The sequence below is a fragment of the Sus scrofa genome, chromosome 1 (assembly GCF_000003025.6).
Source record: "Sus scrofa isolate TJ Tabasco breed Duroc chromosome 1, Sscrofa11.1, whole genome shotgun sequence".
Classification (NCBI taxonomy): Eukaryota; Metazoa; Chordata; class Mammalia; order Artiodactyla; family Suidae; genus Sus; species Sus scrofa.
This window is the reverse complement of record NC_010443.5, coordinates 262,081,201-262,101,767: the sequence shown is the minus strand read 5'-3', so window position 1 is coordinate 262,101,767 and position 20,567 is coordinate 262,081,201. Positions and strand designations below refer to the sequence as shown.

At 47.4% G+C, this 20,567-nt stretch overlaps 1 protein-coding gene across 1 annotated transcript in view; it reads left to right on the top strand.

Annotated features, from left to right (window-relative positions):
- Positions 1-20,567, top strand: part of TTLL11 (tubulin tyrosine ligase like 11) — a 308,449-nt gene that overhangs the window by 102,984 nt on the left and 184,898 nt on the right. Inside the window, 4 exon segments of the mRNA XM_021068337.1 lie at positions 3,042-3,617; positions 16,119-16,214; positions 16,967-17,030; positions 17,033-17,081. Coding sequence (XP_020923996.1) covers positions 3,042-3,617; positions 16,119-16,214; positions 16,967-17,030; positions 17,033-17,081 — 785 coding nt within the window.

The window sequence follows — 20,567 nt, the reverse complement described above, 5'->3', positions numbered from 1 at the left end:
GCGTAAACCATCAGCTGGAGCCCAAGTGCAAGTCTTCCTCACATTCGGGCTAATGTTAATGCATCAAACTCCATTCCATATATTGGCCCCAGATTGTCTTTCTGTTTAATTTCCATTAGTCCAGTGTGAACATCAGAATCACTCGTCATGCTTTTGCCCAAATATCCATGCCTGCGTCTCGTCCCAGATCTATGAAATCAGAATACCTGGGCCTGGTCCATGACTTCTTGCTTATGACCAGTGCATGCATTCTTAACTTTAATAACTGGGGGGAAGGGGCCACCCTTGAGTAAAACCTCAAAGGAAAGTGAATGTGAATTCCGGAAAATCTTTTTCTCTTTTTAAAAGAGAAGTTGTCAAAAAAAAAAAAAAAAAAAAGGTAGTAATTTCCATTTTTGGTGCAACAGAAATGATTCTGACTCGTATCCAGGAGGATGCAGGTTTGATCCCTGGCCTCGCTCAGTGGGTTAAGGATCTCACATTGCTGTGAGCTGTGGTGTAGTTTGCATACACGGCTCAGATCTGGCATTGCCATACCTGTGACATAGGCTGGCAGCCGTAGCTCCAATTTGACCCCTAACCTGGGAATAAATAGATTAAAAAGGCAATAAATAGATTAAAAAATAAAAGAGAATTTGCTGAAGGTTTTGGTGGCTTTGGGAACCACATCCAGAAGCGCTCTGTGGCTGGCCCTGGTGCCTGCATCAGAGCCAGCTGGGAACCCAGACAGAAGAGCTGGAACTGAGGTGTATTGGCAAATGGGGATCTATGGTTCTGGTTCCAGGAAGGCCGTGCTCAAGGGCCACCCTCTTCAGCGCGAGGCCAGAGCTCAAGTACCAATACTTTCGGCTATAGTGAGAAAATCTTTCCTGTAGGATTCGGGGAAAAGAGACCTCTGATTTTATCTTATGGAGGTAAAGATGGCACAGAGAACCCACTGGGAAGTCGGAAGACGTCAGTTGCCATCCTAACCATCCCACTGGCCAGTTAGGGAACCCAAGGCGAGTCATGTCACCTCTCTGAGCCTCAGCCTCCCTGTTTGAATTATGAGAGGATAGGATGCCGTTGGTCTCCAAGAATCCTCCCAGTTCTAAATATCCAATGATTCCATTGGTATTAATAATCTTGATTTGTACGGTACTAGTCTGGCAAAGAGCAGGAGAAATATTCAGCAGTGCAATGAATGACGGAGGCTATTGACCATGCAGTTTAATTTATTTAAGCACATACACTGAATTCAAAGGAGAAAATATTGTGGCCAATAAGATATCGAACCATTAGTATCTTCAGCATAGCAAAAGCTTTCCAGAGGGAAAAATTACCCATCAACGCAAACTTGACATTTTTCACTTCCTGATCCATAACTGCCATTTCTCCAGGCCACTTATATTTACTGTAAAGGGCCAAATGTATGAATGCTTTGGGTGAATATTAAATAAGTGCGTAAACGTCAAGGTCACTGGCAAGGAAGACTCCATGGAGGGCCCCTGGAGGCTTGCATTGATCTCCTGTGAAGTTCCATCCTCGAATCCTGCTGACAAGGAGAAACAATTGATGTGGACCATTATTAAGGCTTTAAGTGTTTCTCCATTGTTAAAGATCTTTTACAAGCCCGGAGTAACTGATAGTGCCCAAGGAATTGGCAACAGCTTCACTTAGAAATATAGGCTGGTCAGAGAGATAAGTCAAAGGCAGAGCACAGATCCTGGGTCGGGCTTACACAGCAGAGGGGCGCAGTCGGGTGAGACCAGCGCCAGGGCACGCGGCCGGGGCTTGGCAAGGAAAGCTCGTTCACCGGCTCTTTCACGCCAGAAGCCGCAGAGATAGCGGCTCCCTCTTTCAAATCCACCTTTCCATTTCCCCCAGCTCCCCTCCCCCAGTGAAAACCTCCCAAGGATCAGACAAGTGTCCAGGGGAATCGGGTGTGATGCAGACCTGCAGATCCGGGCTGACAGTCTGAACTGGTCAAGTGCCCGGGATAATTAGGTGGGTGTCCTGCTGACCCGGAGCCGGGAGGAGAGCAAGTCTTATGATGACAGAATCTAGTTTCAAAAGCTCTCAACAGACCAAAGGCTTGGCTGAGTCTTCCAGAGGCCCCTAATAAGAGAAATAGATGGTAAAACTAACGGCTCCCAGGCACCAGCTCTGTGGGCGGCAGTGCGCTGGGCCCTGTGTACATTTCAGTTTATTTCATCTTTATAGTGACCCAGGGAGGAAAGGTTTTTATATCCCCATTTTTAAAACGAGGAAACAGAGACATGGAAGTGCAGAGAGAGGTGCGAGCACTTCAGAGCCCTGGAGCCGGATCCCAAGCCCCATTCTGCTCCTCAGCCAACCGGCAGGTTACTTCCTCTTTAAAAAAATAGCAGTAGCCAGGCTCTGTGGCTGCCTTTGATGTGTCAGGTTCTGTGGGCTTTGCCCTTTGCCTTGATTACCTCATTTAATCCTCAGAACAATCTTTCTCCTCTTTTCCAGATGAGGTAGGTGCAGATAACTTAAGTAACTTGCCCAAGGTCCCACCAGAAGTAGCAGGGCCAGGATGTGAACCCACACAGCCTGACTCCCAGGCCTCTGATCTTAACCAGAGCCAGACCCTCTCTGTTTCCTGCTGTATGAAAAGGAACGACTGTGAGGGTCTATGAGGGTTAGAAGACATAGCTTGTGTCAGGTGCCTGATGTAGAACCTGCACATAGTAGGTGCCCATAAATAGTGCCAGATTTATTGTCCTTGCCATCACCACACTGTCATCAGTTAAATGACTTGCTCAGTGTTAGGGCTGATAATGGCAAAGACCTGGGATTTGAATCCAGGTCTTGTGACTGCAGACCCGACGCACTGTGGAGGACAAGATTGAGGGCAGTTTGCACGTCACCGTCTCACTACCTCGGTAGCGTCACTTCCCGACAGGCGCTCAGAGAGTATTCGCACAGGCAGGGCCCATCGTGTCACTCATTCATCAACCCTTTGCCAACATCCTTCTCTGTCTCGGGGACCAGAGAGGAAAAGGATACCATGCTAACCATCTTTTTTCTTCCCCCAGGTTCGAATGGTGAAAGACGGGGACCCCTCCTGGAAGCCCACGTTTATCGTGAAACCTGATAGTGGCTGTCAGGGTGACGGAATCTACCTCATTAAAGACCCCAGTGACATCCGTCTGGCAGGAACCCTTCAGAGCAGGCCAGCGGTGGTCCAGGAGTACATCTGCAAACCTCTCCTAATCGACAAGCTCAAGTTTGATATTCGTCTGTACGTCTTGCTAAAGTCCCTAGACCCCTTAGAGATTTACATAGCCAAAGATGGACTCTCGCGGTTTTGTACAGAGCCATACCAGGAACCCAGCCCCAAAAACCTGCACCACATCTTCATGCACTTGACCAACTATTCGCTGAACATCCACAGCGGTAACTTTGTCCATTCGGACAGCGCTAGCACAGGCAGCAAGAGGACTTTCTCTAGCATTCTTGGTAGGTTGTCGGCCAAGGGTGTTGACATCAAGAAGGTCTGGTCTGATATCATCTCCTTGGTGATTAAGACCGTCATTGCCCTGACTCCAGAACTCAAAGTTTTCTACCAGTCGGATATCCCCGCGGGGAGGCCGGGGCCCACCTGCTTCCAGGTAACCATCGCCCCTTCCCAGCCTAAGTTCCCCACCTTGACGGGGCCTTTAGAGGGATCCCTGGCCTCATCTGGGGTGAGGGAGGTGGTTTGGGTGGCTGGAGAGCGGGGGTGGAGGAGTGGTTGCTGGCATGGGCTTTGGTGTGAAACCAGGGTCCAACTTCCTGCTCTCTATTTGCTGTGAGATTTGGGGCAAGTTACTTCCGTTTTCCTATGTGTAAAATGAGACTAATGGTACCTCCCTTAAAGGGTGTAAGATTCAAATGAGATGGAACGAGATGGAAAGCCCAGTGGCTCCCATTCATTCCTTCATTCATTCATTTCTCCAGCAAAGTTTTACCACCTGCTTAGTAGGGGCCAGGCACTGCTTGAGGTATTGGTGAGGTAGGAAGTCAGTTCCCTGCTGGCTGATGCAAGAGTCTGCTATTGTGGGAGACAAATCAGAAGCAATTAGTATAAAGGGTCACCAGTGCTAGAATAGAGTAGGAAACGTTCCGGGCGCTGTGAGATTGTGGGACCATCTAACATTTTGTGAGTGGGGACAAGGGTGGTCTGGGAGGACTTCCAGAAGAACTAGAACCTGGAGTAAGAGGTAGATGGGGCAGGCCAGACTGGATAGGGCTGGGGAGACCAAACTGTCCTGGGGGAGACATCTTTGCAGCCTGAGCGGGGAGGGGGAACTGAAGGTGGGTTCCACATGGCTGGAGGGTGGGGCTTGAGGTCTGGAGGGAGGTGAGAAAGATGAGGCAGATGAGGCAGGTAGGGGGTAAGCCGGGGAAAGCTGAGGGCAGTGGGGGGCCAGAGGAGGGTGCCAGCAGGGCACCAGTGCACCCAGATGTGCCACAGGGTGGAGAATGGATTGAGGCATGGCTGGGAGCAGGGAGGGGACTGATGAGCTGATTGCTTCCTTATAAGCAAGAGAGGATGCTGGCCGGGAGTGGGGAGGTCTTGGTGGAGTTGGAGAGAATAGACTCCAGAGCCATTAAGAGGTGGAACGGTCAGACTTGGTGACTGGATGGGGCTGGGAGCGAGTCTAGAGATGGTGGCAGTGACAGAGGGGGGAGAACCCAGACCTAACCACAGGTGGCTTAGGCACTTGGATGGAGGGATAGAGGCCACCAGAAGGGGACCAGGCTTGTAGGGGGAGGGTAAGGAATTGGGCTCGAACATGCCTTTGAAGTGCCTGTGACCTCCAAGTGGAAAGGCTGGGTGGACAGTTGGACATCTGGGCCTGGAGTTGAGGAGGAGAGGTCTGGGCTGGAGAGAGAGACTGGGAACTCTGCAGTGGTCCCTGAAGCCACCAGAGGCTGTGGCGGGGAAAAAAGGACAGAGACAATCCCACGAGCATCACCATTCAGCTAAGGGACAGGCATCGAGGGGGCAGCAAAGGAGGCCAAGAAGGAGCCATTCGAGCTCGAGAAGGGATGTCAGGAGAAGAAGCAGCCTAAATGCTTGGCAAAGAAGCAGGTGGGGGTGAGCCACCCCAGACGCTGCTGAGATGCCATGTGAGACCAGAGCTGAAAGAGTCCGTTGATGTCCTGGGGTGACGGGACAGGGAGATGGGTAGTAGCCTGAGCCGACGTGTGGGAGGGGAGGAGATGGGGACAGGAGGAGCGGCCTCTTCCTGGACATTTGGTGGCAAAGGTGGGGGTGGGGGACTGGGAGTCCAGGCACACAGTTTCCTGCAACGCGATAAATCAGAATGGGGAGCAGATGATATAAAGGACACCTCTGGGACCGTCTTCATTGAATCCTTAAGATTATTTTGGAGCAGTTACCATCTGAGAAAGAATGCATGGCGCACGTGCTAAGCTGTGAAGCAGAACCGCCAAGTGATTATCCCCAACTCGCCTCCCAGCCCGAGATCCCCACCTCGCTCACTTCTCCCCCATCCCATTTCTCACCCCCAGGTAACCATCATCCCAAATTTTATGTTCATCATTTCCTCTCTTTAAAAAGAATACTTTTATTATACGTGAATGTATCCCTAAGCAATATATTATTTTGTGTCACTGGTTTGTGAGCTTTATAAAAACATGACCATCAAGCACGTGGGCTTCTGCAACTTTCTTTTCCACCACATGTGGCTGTGGATCATCGGTTCCATTTCATTTGCACTGCTGTGTATCTGTGGTAAACGCGTGCAATTTGTTCATCGGTTCTTCTGTCAGTGAACATCCGAGTTGTTTCTAGTCCTTTCTCTAAGGCTCTGGCGGGGGAATAACGAGTAACGTGGAACAAGAAGGGAGGGGAGGCAGTGGGACAGCATTGCTGATGGACGGGACATTCGTTTGACGGAGAGGAGGCTGGTCCTAAGCTGCAGCCATAAATGCAGAGGGACGACCCTGAGGGCTGGGCACCGGTCAGCAGGATTTCCAGGAGGCTGGCGGAAGCCTTGGGAGGGGACTTCCAGCATCGATCAGTCCCAGGAAGGGCTAATTGTCACCCAAAGATCTGTCCTGAGGCATTTGGATGCCAGGCTTTGGTTCTCAGGCAGGATGTCCAGCTCAGCCATCAGTAGTTGGCTTAGGGCATTAGAAAGCGGACACTTAGAGGCAGGACCAGAGAGAACCGGTCCCAGCTGGAGCCTTTGGAAGCTTAGGGTGAAGGGCTAGTTGCAACGTGGAGGCCACCGGGGGTCAACCCGGGGGATTGTGTGGTCACATCTGTTCGACAGTGACAGCTATTCCAGGAGTATCATGTGGGCCCGCGTGCACGGCCAAACCACAGAGGCCTGGCATGGCGCGGGTGCAGGGTGGAAGGCTGGGGCGGTGGCTTTGCAGCTTGTCTCACTGTGGACGGGTGGCTTGGGGTGCCCATGGGGGTGGAAACCAGGGGCCCACGCTGTGGGGGCTAGAAGGCCAATGGGGCGGGAGCCACTGGTTTGGACAGATCACATCCGGCAAAGGGAACCACAGCCCTGTGACCGTTTCCTACCGCTTGACCACACTAAGTGCTGCCAGGCCTGGGGTCAGGAGAGGAGCAGGGGCCAGAACTGACCCCACCCCACTCCTGGGAGAAGCCTGTCCTCTTCCCAGCCGGGTGACCTTGGGCATGTTTCCTCACCACCCTGAGCCTGTTTCTTTCTCTCTGAATCACCTCTACTCTCTTCCCTACCTGCCTTCTTTGGAGTAAAGTGATGAGGGTGAAAAGGTATAAAGCCTTAGATGACTGAAATCCATTTTACCGTGCATCTCAGAGTCAAAGAGATTGAAGTCCTTGGAGTTCTCTCCTGCTTTCTCTATTCTTAGCACTTGTGAAAACACTTGTTTGTTTGGATCTCAAACACGTGAACTTGGAACCCGAAGATTGAGGGACAGCATGTGCTTCTGCCATCGACTCGCTGTGTGATCTTGTCTTAGTCTTGTCTGTGCCTCGGTCTCCTCGCCTACCCCACAGGTTTGTGAACTAATTCACATGAGACAAAGATGAGGAAGGGCTTTGCACACGCTACTGTTGTACACATATGTAACAGATTAATTCCTTGTCACGGACGCCCCTTTTGCTTGTAGCCTGGGCCTGGCCCAGACGGCAGCCTTCCAGGACATAAACTCTAGCCAACAAAATTACATTTATCTTAAAACATGTGACTGTGACCCCTTTCCAATCACAGCCACAATAACTACTTGGGAAATTGTGATGGCCCGGAGCAGGGGCTGGCGCGGCTCGTCTGTGGGCAAGTTTCCTGTAATCTGTTGCCTAGGAACGTGGCTGCCCTGTCATTCCGGCCTGTCCCCCTGTCATTGCCCAGGCAGCCCCCAGCAACATATCCCCCGTCCGTCTTCTTGAGGGCAGTTCTGTGACCCTGGCTTAAACAGCCAGGTCCATCTGGTGTTGATGATTCATGTGGCAGAAATGCACACGCAGAGCAACGGTTTCCAGATCAACCTTCGTGAACATTCTACCCCAATTTCATTGCTCGGTTTCTCTCGTCCTCTAGCTCTGAGTCTACTTCTCTCCTTGACCATGATCCTTTCCCTCCGGTGTCTGGAGGAGGCACCTCCTCGAAATGCTTCTCCTCTTCCTTCTTTGCTCTTTTGACCTCCCCCTCCCCGTCAGCCCCAGACATTCCCCAGGAAAAAGGTGACGGAGCAGTGAGTGCTTATGCACCAGCCTGGGTTTTGTTCCTGGATGTCCTGGGTTTGCACTAACCCTGGTTCCTCCTTCCAGCAACTCCAGCTGGGGAGCTTGGCAAGTTAGCCTTTTCCTGCCTCAGTTTCCTTTTCTGAAGAGAGAGATAATATTTGTACCTGCCTCCCAGAGTCATTCACAGATGGAGTGAGAAAAGCCGCGTGGAACATCTGGCCCAGGACCCAGCACGTAGCAGTCTCTCAATAAAAGGTCATTATTATGACATTATGTGTTATCTGTGACAACAGTCCTTCTCTGACTTCCCGTCGTGACTCAGCGGAAGCAAATCTGACTAGTAGTATCCATGAGGACGCAGGTTTGATCCCTGGCCTCCCTCAGTGGGTTAAGGATCTGGCATTGCTGTGAGCTGTGGTGTAGGTCACAGATAAGGCTCGGATCTGGCACTGCTGTGGCTGTGGCCTAGGCCAGAGGCTATGGCTCTGATTCAACTCCTAGCCTGGGAACCTCCATAAGCTGAGGGTGTGGCCCTAAAAAGACAAACAAATCTTTCTCAAATGGGTCTATGAAGCAGTGTCTTGAACTAATGGGAAAACCATGAACTAGTAACATTTACAATGTCATGGAACACCGGTGTTCCAAGGAGCACAGTTGGAGAGACAAGTCCTGGCACTGGATGCCTCCCAGCCTCGCCCCAGCCTTGCTTCTGCATCCTTCCTGAGCCCCGAGGGCCTGCCAAACAGAGCTGATTTCCTGCCTCTTGTACGTAAGTTGTGTTTCCCCAATTCTGCCCTCTGCTCTGTCTTGGCTTGCCAGGCTCTCTCCTCATCTCACTCTTGTTTGCAGTTCAATGCCTTCTGACAAGGTGCTGCTCAAATCCTACCTTCTCTGTAAAGCCTTCCTTGACCACTTCTGACATCTAAGCTTTTTTCCTTCTAGATGTGTTTGCTGGTCACCCACTGGGACAAGCCTTGAGCTAGCTGTGGAGCCTGTGGTTATGGATAAGAGGCAGCCCTACCCCTAAGAGGTGTAAAGTGTAGTGGGGAAGCCTGGCACGTGGGCATTACCCTTCCATGTAATGAATGCTGCCCAGGGGTGGGGGTGGGGGCAAGTACAGGATGCTGGGAGAGCACAGAAAAAGGAGCAGTTAACTTTGCCAGTTAACTCAGTCAAGGAAGGCTTCCTGGAGGAAGAGATGCTTAAGCTGGAGCTTAAGGCATGAAGGAGAATTTGCCAAGCAGAAAAAGGTGAGCAACATCACACCCTCCTGATTTCCCCCCTGCTTTTTTGGCTGCTGCTTCTCAGCCCCTTCTGCACCTGCCAATGATGGAGATCCCAGGACTCCAGCTCCTCTCTTACCTACAATCACTCCCTAAAGGCCCTCTTCTAGCCCCATGGCTGTAAGTACCAGCTATGTGCTGTTGACTCCTGTATTTGTATTTCCAGTCTTGAGCTCTCCCTGAACTCCACACCAGTCTATCCAACTGCCCACTTTAATTTTCTCCTTGAGTTTCTAACAGACATCTCACACTGGACATGTTCAAAATCAAACCTTGATTTCTCTCCTAAACTTACTCTCTCTGTCTTTCCTATTTTAGTAAATGAATAGCATTCAGTTAGACCAGAAACCTGAATCATGCTTATTTCTTCGTTTTCTCCCTTCATACATCTAATCCATAGCGACTCTTGCAAATATACTGTAAAATGCATCCTAAATGGAACCACTTTTAACCAACTCCACCGCTTCCAAACCAGTGTAGGCAGCCATCACCTTGTACTTGTATCACTGCAATAGCCTCCTAATTGATGTCCCTTTTCCCACCCTTGCTGCTTATAGCCTATTTTTCTCATTGTAGTTAAAGGGATTCTTTTAAAACATGTCAGATCAAATTACTTCACTGTGTAAACTCTCCGATGCCTTTCTCATTACACTTAAAATCCTGGCTGCTTACCATGGCCTACAAGATGCTACATGATCTGTCCCCTGTCATTCTATCTGACCTCATCTCCTCTCTCCCTCTTGCTCACTTCTTGATGTTCTTCAAAAGTGGCCCCTGTTTTGGCTCTTCCCTCTGCCTGGAATGCTCTTCCTCAGCTCTTCAAGTAACTTGTTTCTTCACTTCATTCAGTCCCTGTTCATCTGTTACCTCCCAAGTCTGTTGATTCTGACCACGATGGAGTAACAAAAACTGGACTTGACCTCTTTTGAAAACAACTAAAAACCAGACAAAATACATGAAATAAGTGTTTTCAGATTTTGGAAAACAGGCAGCTCAGCACTGTGGTCCCTGAGGAAAGGGAGGAGGTGGGGAAGCCAAGATGAGACTATGGTTGCCTCAGCTTTCCATCTGGAGGCAATCTCCCAAATGTGGTCAAGGTGACATGGGCAAGGCGGGGACCTAAACAGAGCTCTATGACCTCAGTGAGTTGGGGAGGTGGAGATCAGAGTTTGGGAAGGCTGATGTGGCTGGAATTCTGTGGGGAGAATTCTGAAAAGGAGGGAGCCAAGCAGGAAAAGAGCTTCAAGAACCTGCATAGGACCCCTGTGCATCTCTGCTGAGTGCTGGGCCATACTTTGGTGGAGTGTTAGTCCACAAAGTTGAGCAAAGATTGACCAGGGAACTGGGATGCTGAAAAACCAGAAGCTCTCACACAGCAGGGAGATGTTCAGGCTCTGAAGAGCCAGCATAGCGAATCCTTGGTGGTCACTGGGAGCATTCAGTGGAGACTCCAGAGAAGTTCTGCCTTAATGCACCAAAACTTCTACAGAGTGAATCACTCTCAACTCACTTAGTAAAGCTTAAACAATAGGCTTTGAAGGTATCAAACTAATCTGCAAATAACTGACTGCCAAAAAAGCCTAGCACTTTTAAAAAGAAGACAAAATCCAGACACTGAGCATTAACTGCCCAGCATCCAGTAAAAACCCACTAGATATTCCATAAGGCAGGAGAAGGTAACTCATCTCAGGAGGGGAAAAACAATCAATAGAAACAGACCCATAAATAATTAAACTAGTTAGGAAAAGGATGTTATAACAGCTATTACAATGATGTACAAAAATTTAAGGGAAAATATGAGCTTAATATAGATAGAAATGGACCTATTAAAAAGAACCAAATGGAGCCTCTAGGAACCAAATAGAAGAAAATGTAATATCTGAAATGAAAATTTCACTGGATGGAATTAACAGCAGATTAGATACTGCAGAAGAAGTGATCAGTGAACTTGAAGACATAGCAATGGATTTTATTAAAATGAAACAGAGAGAGGAAAGTAATAGGGGGAAAAAAAAAAGGAACAGACCCCCCACTTACCTATGGTACAATATCAGATGGTCTAACATGTGGAGTTCTTTGAGCAGAAGAGACAAGGAAGATACAGAAGAATATTTGAAGAAATGGCCACATACACAAATGGGTTCACTCCCTCCCCAGGCTTATTATAATCAAATCAATGATAATAAGAAAATCTTAAAAGCAGATAGAAGACACATGTGTTCAGAGGAACAAAGAATATCTGAAAAGTTCTCGTCAGAAACTGTGCAAACCCGAAGACGGTGGGATGACAAATGTCACCTCCTTAGCAAGGTCTCCCCTGAAAACCAAGCCCTCCATCCTCTATATCACACTCTATGTCCTTATCTTGTTTTAATTATTAACTTACTTGTGTCTCCTAGAAGGTAAGCTTCCAGAGGGCAGGAGTTAAAACATTCTTTGTCTTGTTTGCTGCTTATTCCCAGTGCCTAGAGCAGTGCCTAGTGTTTGATAGGTGCTCAAAAGATATTTGACCAATAAAGTTGTCTTCCAGGTAGAAGAATATAAAGGCAGCAAGCAGTAAAGCATCCTGGAACCACTAATAGTTCAGCACAATTAGAGCCTAAGATGTGCAGCACTGAGTGGGAGAAAATAAAGCTGTCATTTGAGACAGATGGCCAGGTCAGAGAGGAATCTGAAGGAACTGCTGTGGAACTTGGGCTTCCTTCTGTAAGCAGGGATTTTAGGCAGAAGTGTTAACATTTTATTTGCATTTTAGAAAAATTACTCTGGCAGCCCCTTGTGCCAGCTGAATTAGATGGGTGAGTTTGAGAGCAAAGAGACTAATGGGGAAGGTATTAAAGTAGTGCCGGAGAAAGATGGGCAGGCACAAGAGCAAGGAGGATGGGCCAGATCTAGAAAGCTCTTGAGAGGGAATGTACAGAATGGGTGAGCAGCTAGATGTAAAGGATGAAGGAGAAATCTTGGCTGACGGACCACAGGCTGCAACCAACCTGTTGTCAGGACTGCAGTCCTCTCAAGGTCTGACTGGGCAAAGAGCCCCTCCGCAGCTCACTCTCATGGCTGTTGGCAGGCCTCAGGTCCACCCTGGCTGTGTACTGGGCATCAGTTCCTTGCCACCCGGGGCCCCTTTGTAGGGCAGCTCACAGCATAGCAGCTGGCTTCCTGCAGTGTGAACCAGCAAGAGAGTAAGAGAATGCATCCCGAGGTAGAAGCCGCAGCCTTTTTAGAACCTAATATTGGAAGTGTCATCCCATCAGCAGCCCTAGTTGTTTGTTAGAAGCGAGTCACTCAAGCAGAGGGGATTACATAAGGGTATGAACACCAGGAGATGGGTGTCACCGGGACCATCCTAGAGGCTGCTGACCAGAGATAGTGAGTTTGGATATGTTGAATCTGAGGAGTCTGGGGATATTCTGGATGCAGATGGATGTGTAGTTCTGGGGCTCAGGAGAGAATCCCCTCTTACTGGAATATAGCTTGGAGCATTTGCTGAGTTTACAATTACCTGGCTCAGGGCCCTTTTCTCTCTAACTTGCTCCGGAAGCTTCTACAGGTAAGGGATGAAGGACAGGTATCTTCGAATCCCCAGGGTACCCCTCAGGTAGCAACATGTAATTGTGTTGTGATTGAATTACTTGGAGGGGTGGAGACAGTCATATGAATGGAAAGTTTTCTCTCTCTCTCTCTCTCTTCATTGGATGTTTTCCTCTGCTACCAAACAGCAGAGAGATGTTTCCATTTCTAAGCTGCAGGTTTCTAGTCTGCAAAGTGGATGTTAGACTAGATTAATAGTTTAAAAAAATAAGTCTTTCCCCCTGGGAATCTCAGGATGTAAAAAAAGGTAAAAGTTGATCTGATCTGGCCTCCCCAGTGCTTTCCCCGAAAAGAAGCCCATTTTGAAAAACTCTGAACGAATACATTCCTGATTTTCTGCCAGCTCTGACATTCTGGGATCTTTTGACAAGATCAACTCTAAGTTCCTCCCAGTTGTGTGATTCTGTTTTTTTAAGATCCTTCATATTTCATTGAACTTTTGAAAAAAAAATCGTATTTCCTTGAACTTGTGGAAAAATATGAAGAAGTCTTTCTTTAAATACTGTGTCAAGAGTTCCCATCATGGCTCAGGGGTAATAAAACTAACTAGTATCCATGAGGATGCAGGTCCGATCCCTGTCTTTGCTCAGTGGGTTAAGGATCCTGCATTGCTGTGGCTGTGGTGTCGGCTGGCAGCTGCAGCTCTGACTCGACCCCAAGCCTGAGAACCTCCATATGCCACGGGTGCAGCCCTAAAAAAAAAAAAATTTTTTTAAATGCTATGTGTTAGGTACTGTGCAAAATATTTTACATCGCCTTATCTTGATTTGCTCTCTTCTTCCCTGCTAAAGTGTAGGCTCCATGAGAGCAGGGACTTTGTCTAGTCCACTACCATATTTCCAGAAGTTAAAATAGTTCCTGGGACATAGGAAACAGTGACTATTTTATGAGTGAATGATCTGAGGTGAGTACTATTTTTATTCCCATTTTACAGATGAGGAAACTGAGGTTTAGAGCTGCTTAGTAACTTGTCAGTAGTCACACAAGTTAAAGGCAGAACTAATATTTGAAATTAACTCCTCTGGACTCCAAAGCTATCAATGCCATTTCTTGTAGGTGGGAATAGTAGGAAACTGGAAGGGGAGCTGCCATAGATCGAGTACCTTCTTTGGAATGAGCATAATTCTAGATACTTTTTGTTTCCATTATCAGACACCCTGCAAGGTAGCTGTTAGGCCCATTTTGCAGATGAGGTGTGTGAGGATCAGAGAGGCCAAGTTGTCTAGCCAGTGTGAGAGACTGAGCTGATTGAAGCCCAAATCCGACTGGCTCCAGAGCATTTTTTTTTTAATTTATTTTATTTTATTTTTTGCCTTTTCTAGGGCTGCTGCCTCGGCATTTGGAGGTTCCCAGGCTAGGGGTTGAATCGGAGCTGTAGCCACCGGCCTACGCCACAGCCACAGCAACTTGGAATCCGAGCCGCGTCTGCAACCCACACCACAGCTCACGGCAATGCTGGATCCTTAACCCATTGAGCAAGGCCAGGGATTGAACCCACAACCTCATGGTTCCTAGTTGGATTCGTTAACCACTGCGCCAAGACGGGAACTCCTCCAGAGCATTTTTTGTACAAGACGCAACATATTCCACCACAGGCACCAAAGTTTAGGTCCTAGAAAACATTATGCTCCTGGTGGGTGCAGGTCCAAGTGGCTGATGGGGCTTGGCCACTCCCCTTCTCCAGCTTTCCCAGAGCGGGGCATTCATGAAACCACCCACTGTGTGTCAAGCTGAGAGGAGTCCACCAGTTCAAATCCCAACTTGTAAGATGTAGCAAAAAGTAAGCGTCGATGACTCAGGATGATAGACGCTGGCACCACAGCCCGCAGTTCTCTGTAGCCTCATCAACATCACATGTCTCAGACCAGATCTGAAGTTAGACTGATGATGTCACCAGAGTCTCTTAAAGGACTCATCACTCATCTCCACTTGTCATATATTATTAAGCGGATCTATAATGCATGTAACATTTTCTACTGAATTTCCATTCCTTTCTTCTCACGACCAGGCAAAGAAAAATAGAGTGAGGATGACTTTTGCCAACTTTTCATCCTTTATGGCCCTTTACTGAAGAATAACCTCATCTTGAATTACCCCTCAAAATGGTCATTTGGACTCTGATTTCATTAATAAGGATGAAACTACAGTTTAATAATTATCCTTTAATGAATGCATATTCTATAGAGACAAGTAAATGGATATCACCTCATCCGTTCTTCTTGAGTCCACAGAGGAGGGTGAGGCTCTGTCTTGGTTCTCCCCTCTCTTTTATTCTCCACGTTACTTTTTCAAACTTTGGGATGGTATCACTCGTGTTAGGAGCTTTCTACCTTATCACCTCCTAGAGAGATAACAAGAGCCCTCCGAGAATCTGACGTCCTCACGGTCCGAGTCGGAATCCAATTAGGACCTGCTGTCTCGAGGGCGGGGAGAGGTTATCCAGGTTGTTTCAGGCAGAGGGAATGAGATGCACAGGGGGCTTACCCCATCATGGGGCTCCCGAGGACTTGAGAGGCCAGAAGACAAAACCCTGCGTCAGGCAGTGTGCCAGATCCTGGAGCAGGCGGCTGGCCAATGGTGCTGGAGTTAGCCTTGGGGCCAGGCTGGCTGCACTTGGCCACACGGGGCCCTACAGTCCAAAGGCTCCATGCTTGCCTTAATGCTCTTTTTCACCATCACAAAATCATTAATTTCAAGCCTCTTCATCGTGCATAGCCGGTTCTGCTGGGGTGTGACATCTAGCTCTCCTCTATCTCATTTCCTCCCACTTCCTGGAAAGGTGGTCTCAGGGAAATCCGAGGGCCTTTCTGAGACTCAGCATCTGCTTCTGTGAAACGAAGAGAGCATGACCCCTCCTTCCAATACACTGTCATGAGGCTTAAACGAGATTATGAATAATTGGTGCATTGTAGCGTTATTGGAGCCTAGTGGGCACGTGATAAATATCCCCTTCTCCAGGGCGTGGAGAATATATCAGAGCCACCCGGGGGGGGTTGTTATTGAAAATGCATTTGCCTGCGTTCCTCTCTGAAAGATTCTGACTCAGAGATGTGGGCCGGGGATGAGCAGAGGTGCTGAAAGGGGTCCTTAAGTGATGCTGATATATACCTGGGGTTAAGAAAGATAGCCTTGGGTTTTTTGAGAGATCTAGCCGAGAAGCAGCTTAATAGAGGAGAACAGAAAGAGAGGGAAAAATTGATGGACTGATCGTCAACATAATAAAAAACCTGTTAAAGAAGAAGGAGGTCATCACCTCATCACCTGACAGCACTTCAGACGACACCGATGGTGCTGAAATGAACCACGGGAACTCCCCCCTCATCCAGGCCCCTGTAACATTGCCTGCCGTCCATTTGGCCTGACAAGTACATCCAGAGGAGGAGGCAGTGTGGACAAGAGAAGCCAGCCAGGGTCAAGGCCCAGGTTGGGGGTGGGGCTGGAATTTATTTTCACCTTGACGCCCCTTAATACCACACTCGATTCCTGAAAAGACACCGTGGCTAAAGGGAATAATTCTGAATCATGTTTATCCTGCCCAGATTTTAGGCTTTGACATTCTTCTCATGAAAAATCTGAAGCCTATACTCCTTGAAGTAAACGCAAATCCCAGCATGAGAATTGAACATGAGCAAGAGGTGAGTATTTGGAGCATCTCACTGAATATATTGCCATCTAACTGAATGTGCCCACTCTCATGTTTCCCCCTCGGCTAAGTGAGATTCAGCCTTCTCACATTTGCCCAGCAAAGCTCCGCTCAAGTCTGAAGAATTTCAGTTGTGCTGCACTCTGAACATAGTCTATTAATATAAGACCTATCCGACCTGTGGGAATTTCCCAGCATGCTGTTCTTCCAGTTCTTAAGATTCTGCAAATGTCAGGGCAGCTGAGCCTTTCCATCAGCTTTGACATGAACTAATTAGTTAGCCTCGGGAGATGAACTAATTGAAATTCTATGAATATGATTTAGCCATGTCGACATGCTTGAATCACCAAGATAAATAGTACATTTAACAGTGCTTATATTTTTCTCCCTCCCCCCCAACTTAAGAATGCATAAAAAAGACTGGAAGGAAATATACCAACTATTGGGCTTTAGGGGGGGATTATGTGGGTTCTTTTCGTTTTCTTCACCTCTTCCATATTTCCAAGTTTTCTATCCCGAGCCTGTATCATTTTGATAATGAGGAAAAAAAAAAAAAAAAAACGTAGTGCTATCTTCCCTCTTCATGTATTTTGTTGATTTGTAAAAGGAAATGGACATTTTTAAAGTGGAATGAAGGGAGGCTTTAAAAATCCTAAAGCAAAGTCTAACAGTACCAGTGCTGGGGCTGTCACTGATGGTCGGTCGGTGCTGACTCACTGTAACACAGAATCCTCACCCTTCAAGCTCTCTCCGGGCGTGTTTGAGAACGTCCCCAGCCTTGTCGATGAGGAAGTGAAAGTGGCGGTCATCAGGACACACTGCGTCTCATGGATCCACTTAAGAAGAAAAGAGAGAACCAGTAAGTTTTTATATCATGTATTTCTATCAACTCTGTTTCCCGTGTCCTTAAGCAGGTAAGTAACGTTCTTGAAGCATGTTAAGGTCGTGAGTGAGACTTGTACCTTAAACAGTCTAATAAATCATATGTTCATTTGTGAACACCAGCTTCCAAACACGGCGACTCACAGTCAGCGAATGGAGACTTAAGGACATGAATCCGACACTGGGTTCAGCGGCTGAATTTCTAGCTGATTGTATCTGAGTCTGGAAAGTCTTTTCTAAAAACCCACTCTTCCCCAGGGGTATGACCTCCCCTCACTCTTCATTGCCCACATAGTGCTTCTCTTTGAAATCCTCAAGCACAGGGAGAGAGCACAAGATGCTGGAGAAGAGGGCCAGATCTAGAATTTTCTTTGAATTTTTGAATTTTCTTTGTGGTGTTGACACTCCTGCAATATAAGCTTTTTGTTTCAAAATCTGCAGAGGCAGTGAATGAACTTGTGGAGTTCTACAGCATCGAGGGCAGTTAGAATTCCTTCCATGCCACCCACCCAGTGGGTATTACATTGGGACGGGGGTGGGAGTACGTGCCCCGCCTCTCCCGCCATGAAATCACGCCGCCATGAATGACATTTCACTTGGGTATTTTGCTTGTTTTGTTTTTACTAAATTCCTGGCTTTCACAAAGTAAGAGTTGAGTAAACATCACTGTGCCTGTTTCAGGCAGAATAACGAAGGCAAGTATTGCAAATAGTCCTCCTGGTACCCGCAACAAATCAGACTGACCCAGACGCACCCCTGCCCCAAGTAAAGCACTTGTCAGCTACAGTTCAAGACCCTGAAGGATCCTGATTCCCTAAGCAAGGGGTGTTTTGTGGGCTCCTCCACTGTGGCCTCTCATCAGCTGGGCTCAATGTTGTGAAAATCACCCTGAGTGGAGCTTCTCCCCTTGGCCACACCTTAGAACCATCTGGAGAGCTTTTGAAAATACCAGTGCAAGTGCCCCCACTCTAAGAGATGCTGCTTTTAATTAGCCGGGGCCGGAGGCCCGGCCGCAGAAATATTGTAGGTTCCCTTGGTGATTCTCTCCTGCGGCCAGGGTTGAGCACCACTGCCCTGCAGGAAATGTCATCTTGAAGGAGAATTTGTCATATTCTGAGTCAGGCCGGAGGGGGCCTGCTCGGTCGTGTTCTCTTCCAGGGTGTTCTTGGCTGTGTGAGGCCTTGTCAACAAGACTCGCTGAGAGTGCTCACCTGTCATTCATATGGCAGATCTGGCCAGGTGTGGCTTCCACTGGCCAAAGCTTCCAAGTGGTGGCGTGTCAGGTCTGCAGAATCCTCAGAGCAGCCGGCGGCAGCTGGATAATGGGTCTCCTCAAACATGCTGCAGCTGCTATTTTTAGCTATCCCTAAGGAAAAGCCATGGATTAATTGCAGTTTGGTCAGATTCGTTGCAATATAACTCATTTCTCAAAAATCTACCCTCTAATGGTTATTGATCTCACCCCTAGAGATTAGGTCTTGAGAGACTGCATTGCCCTGTGGGGAGATTTTGGTGGTTACTCTTGCCCATGTGGCCCAGGGGGACAGGTTTTTAAGGATGACCTTGACACCTTAGCATTCTGATTCCTCTGGTGGGAACAAGTTCAAAGGCTGTTATGTGGCCTGAGCCTTCTTAACCTCTGCCACCCAAAACAGGAGGAGCGATAAGGGTACCGCTGTTTTCACATCAGCATCAGAACATGATTAGCTTTCTTTTTCTTGTTCTACTTGTTTTTCTTCACTGACGCCTGGCATTTTGTCTGATCCGTATGAACTGCAGATCTAAAATTTAAAAGCAATTTAAATAGGCACAGGACCATAGGGAAGGATGGGAAAGGCATTTTACAACTTATCAAGTCGTAAGGAGCAGCGCCTCCTTTTTAATTTAAAAAGCATTGACTTTTTTTTTTTTTTTTATTGATAACCAGGAACCTGACTTCAATTCTAATAGAAAAACACTTTCCTCTCACCCTTTTCTTACCTACAGTATAAGGGTGTATGTTAATAGCTAAATGTCATTTACTGATATTTTTCCTTAATTATGCTTTTCCCCTCCCAAACCCATGAAAGCATTTTGTAATCTGCAAAGTGCATTTATATGTACGGGATTGTTATTGATAACTTCACCATGCAGACAAGAAGGCCGCAGTTATTCTGAACTCTTTTACATAGAAATGTTTCAGAATAACTTGGAAAAGCATGGGATTTGTGCCCACAGATAATGCACAAGTGCTGCAGCGCTCAAGCATGTGCTCAGATCTGGGACCAGGTCACTCCAACTGCAGGAAATGACATCACATGGACTTCTGGGCCAGAAGTTACCTTTCGAAGCCAGAGTTGCTTGTGTTTGAATAGGATCCAACTTCAACATTTTGAATCAAATGGTATCCTAGCCTTTCCCTTCAACTCCTTAGCAAAAGAAGGTCTGACGTGTCCCTCATTCGTTCCTTCTTGAGTCCACTTTGTCAGCAAGGCTGTTGAAGTGGGTATTCACTTTTCCCGCACAGACCAAAGGAAAAAGGGAGATCGATGCCCTCAGTGTCTCATCTCTCTAAACTGCTCTGGGGAGGCGCAGAGGGGGTCTTAGAAGGGGATCTTCACACACCCGGGGGCCTGTAGGCCGGAGTCGGTTTCTTGGTGGGACTGAAGGCAGTCCTCAGCGGAAGAGGAGCTTGCGACTCTGTTGAGACCCATCTTGGCACAGGTGACAGTGTTCTCTTGGGCTGATCAAATCCTGACCTTGGGGATATTGCAGAGCTATTTTGAGTCTTGGTTTACTTTTCTGTAAAATGGAGATAATGATGTTTAAATGAAGGAACATGAAAAACATTTAATAATGCTCTGTTTACTGCTCAGCAATAAAATTACCTACCAGATATGAAGAAACAAACAAAAATTAATGCTTTGTTACCATCATCTTTTCTGGTATACTTCAAATAGACTTTTGATTTAAAACCAACGACATATCCTAAAACTGAAGCTGTTAGATCACTGTGGACTGGACTGGACTTTGGAGCTGGCTGCCAATGGAAGGTTTTGTTTCCAAGTAGCATGATGTCACTGGCCCAGGCAAATTTATTTGTTGGGTTAGGAGAATACGCCTTTGCCCCCTGAAGGAATAAAATAGCTGTCATATGTGAGCTGTTTTGAACCCTGATAAATTTTTGTAATTATCTAGTGACTCTATTGATTTAAATACTAGGGTTCTTTGGACACACTGGAGGGACGTGGGAAGGGGAAGGCTAATGGGGTAGGATTCTGGAACCATCATAAATCTATACACGTGCACATGGAGGTAAAATCACTAATATAAAATTAGCCATATACAAGTATACAATACATTCAAAATGTTGTGCAACCATCACCCCTTTCTAGCTCCAAAATGTTTTGTTACCCTGAAAGGAACCCTGTATCCATTAAGCAATTACTCTCATTCTCACCTCCACCAACCTACTTTCTGCCTC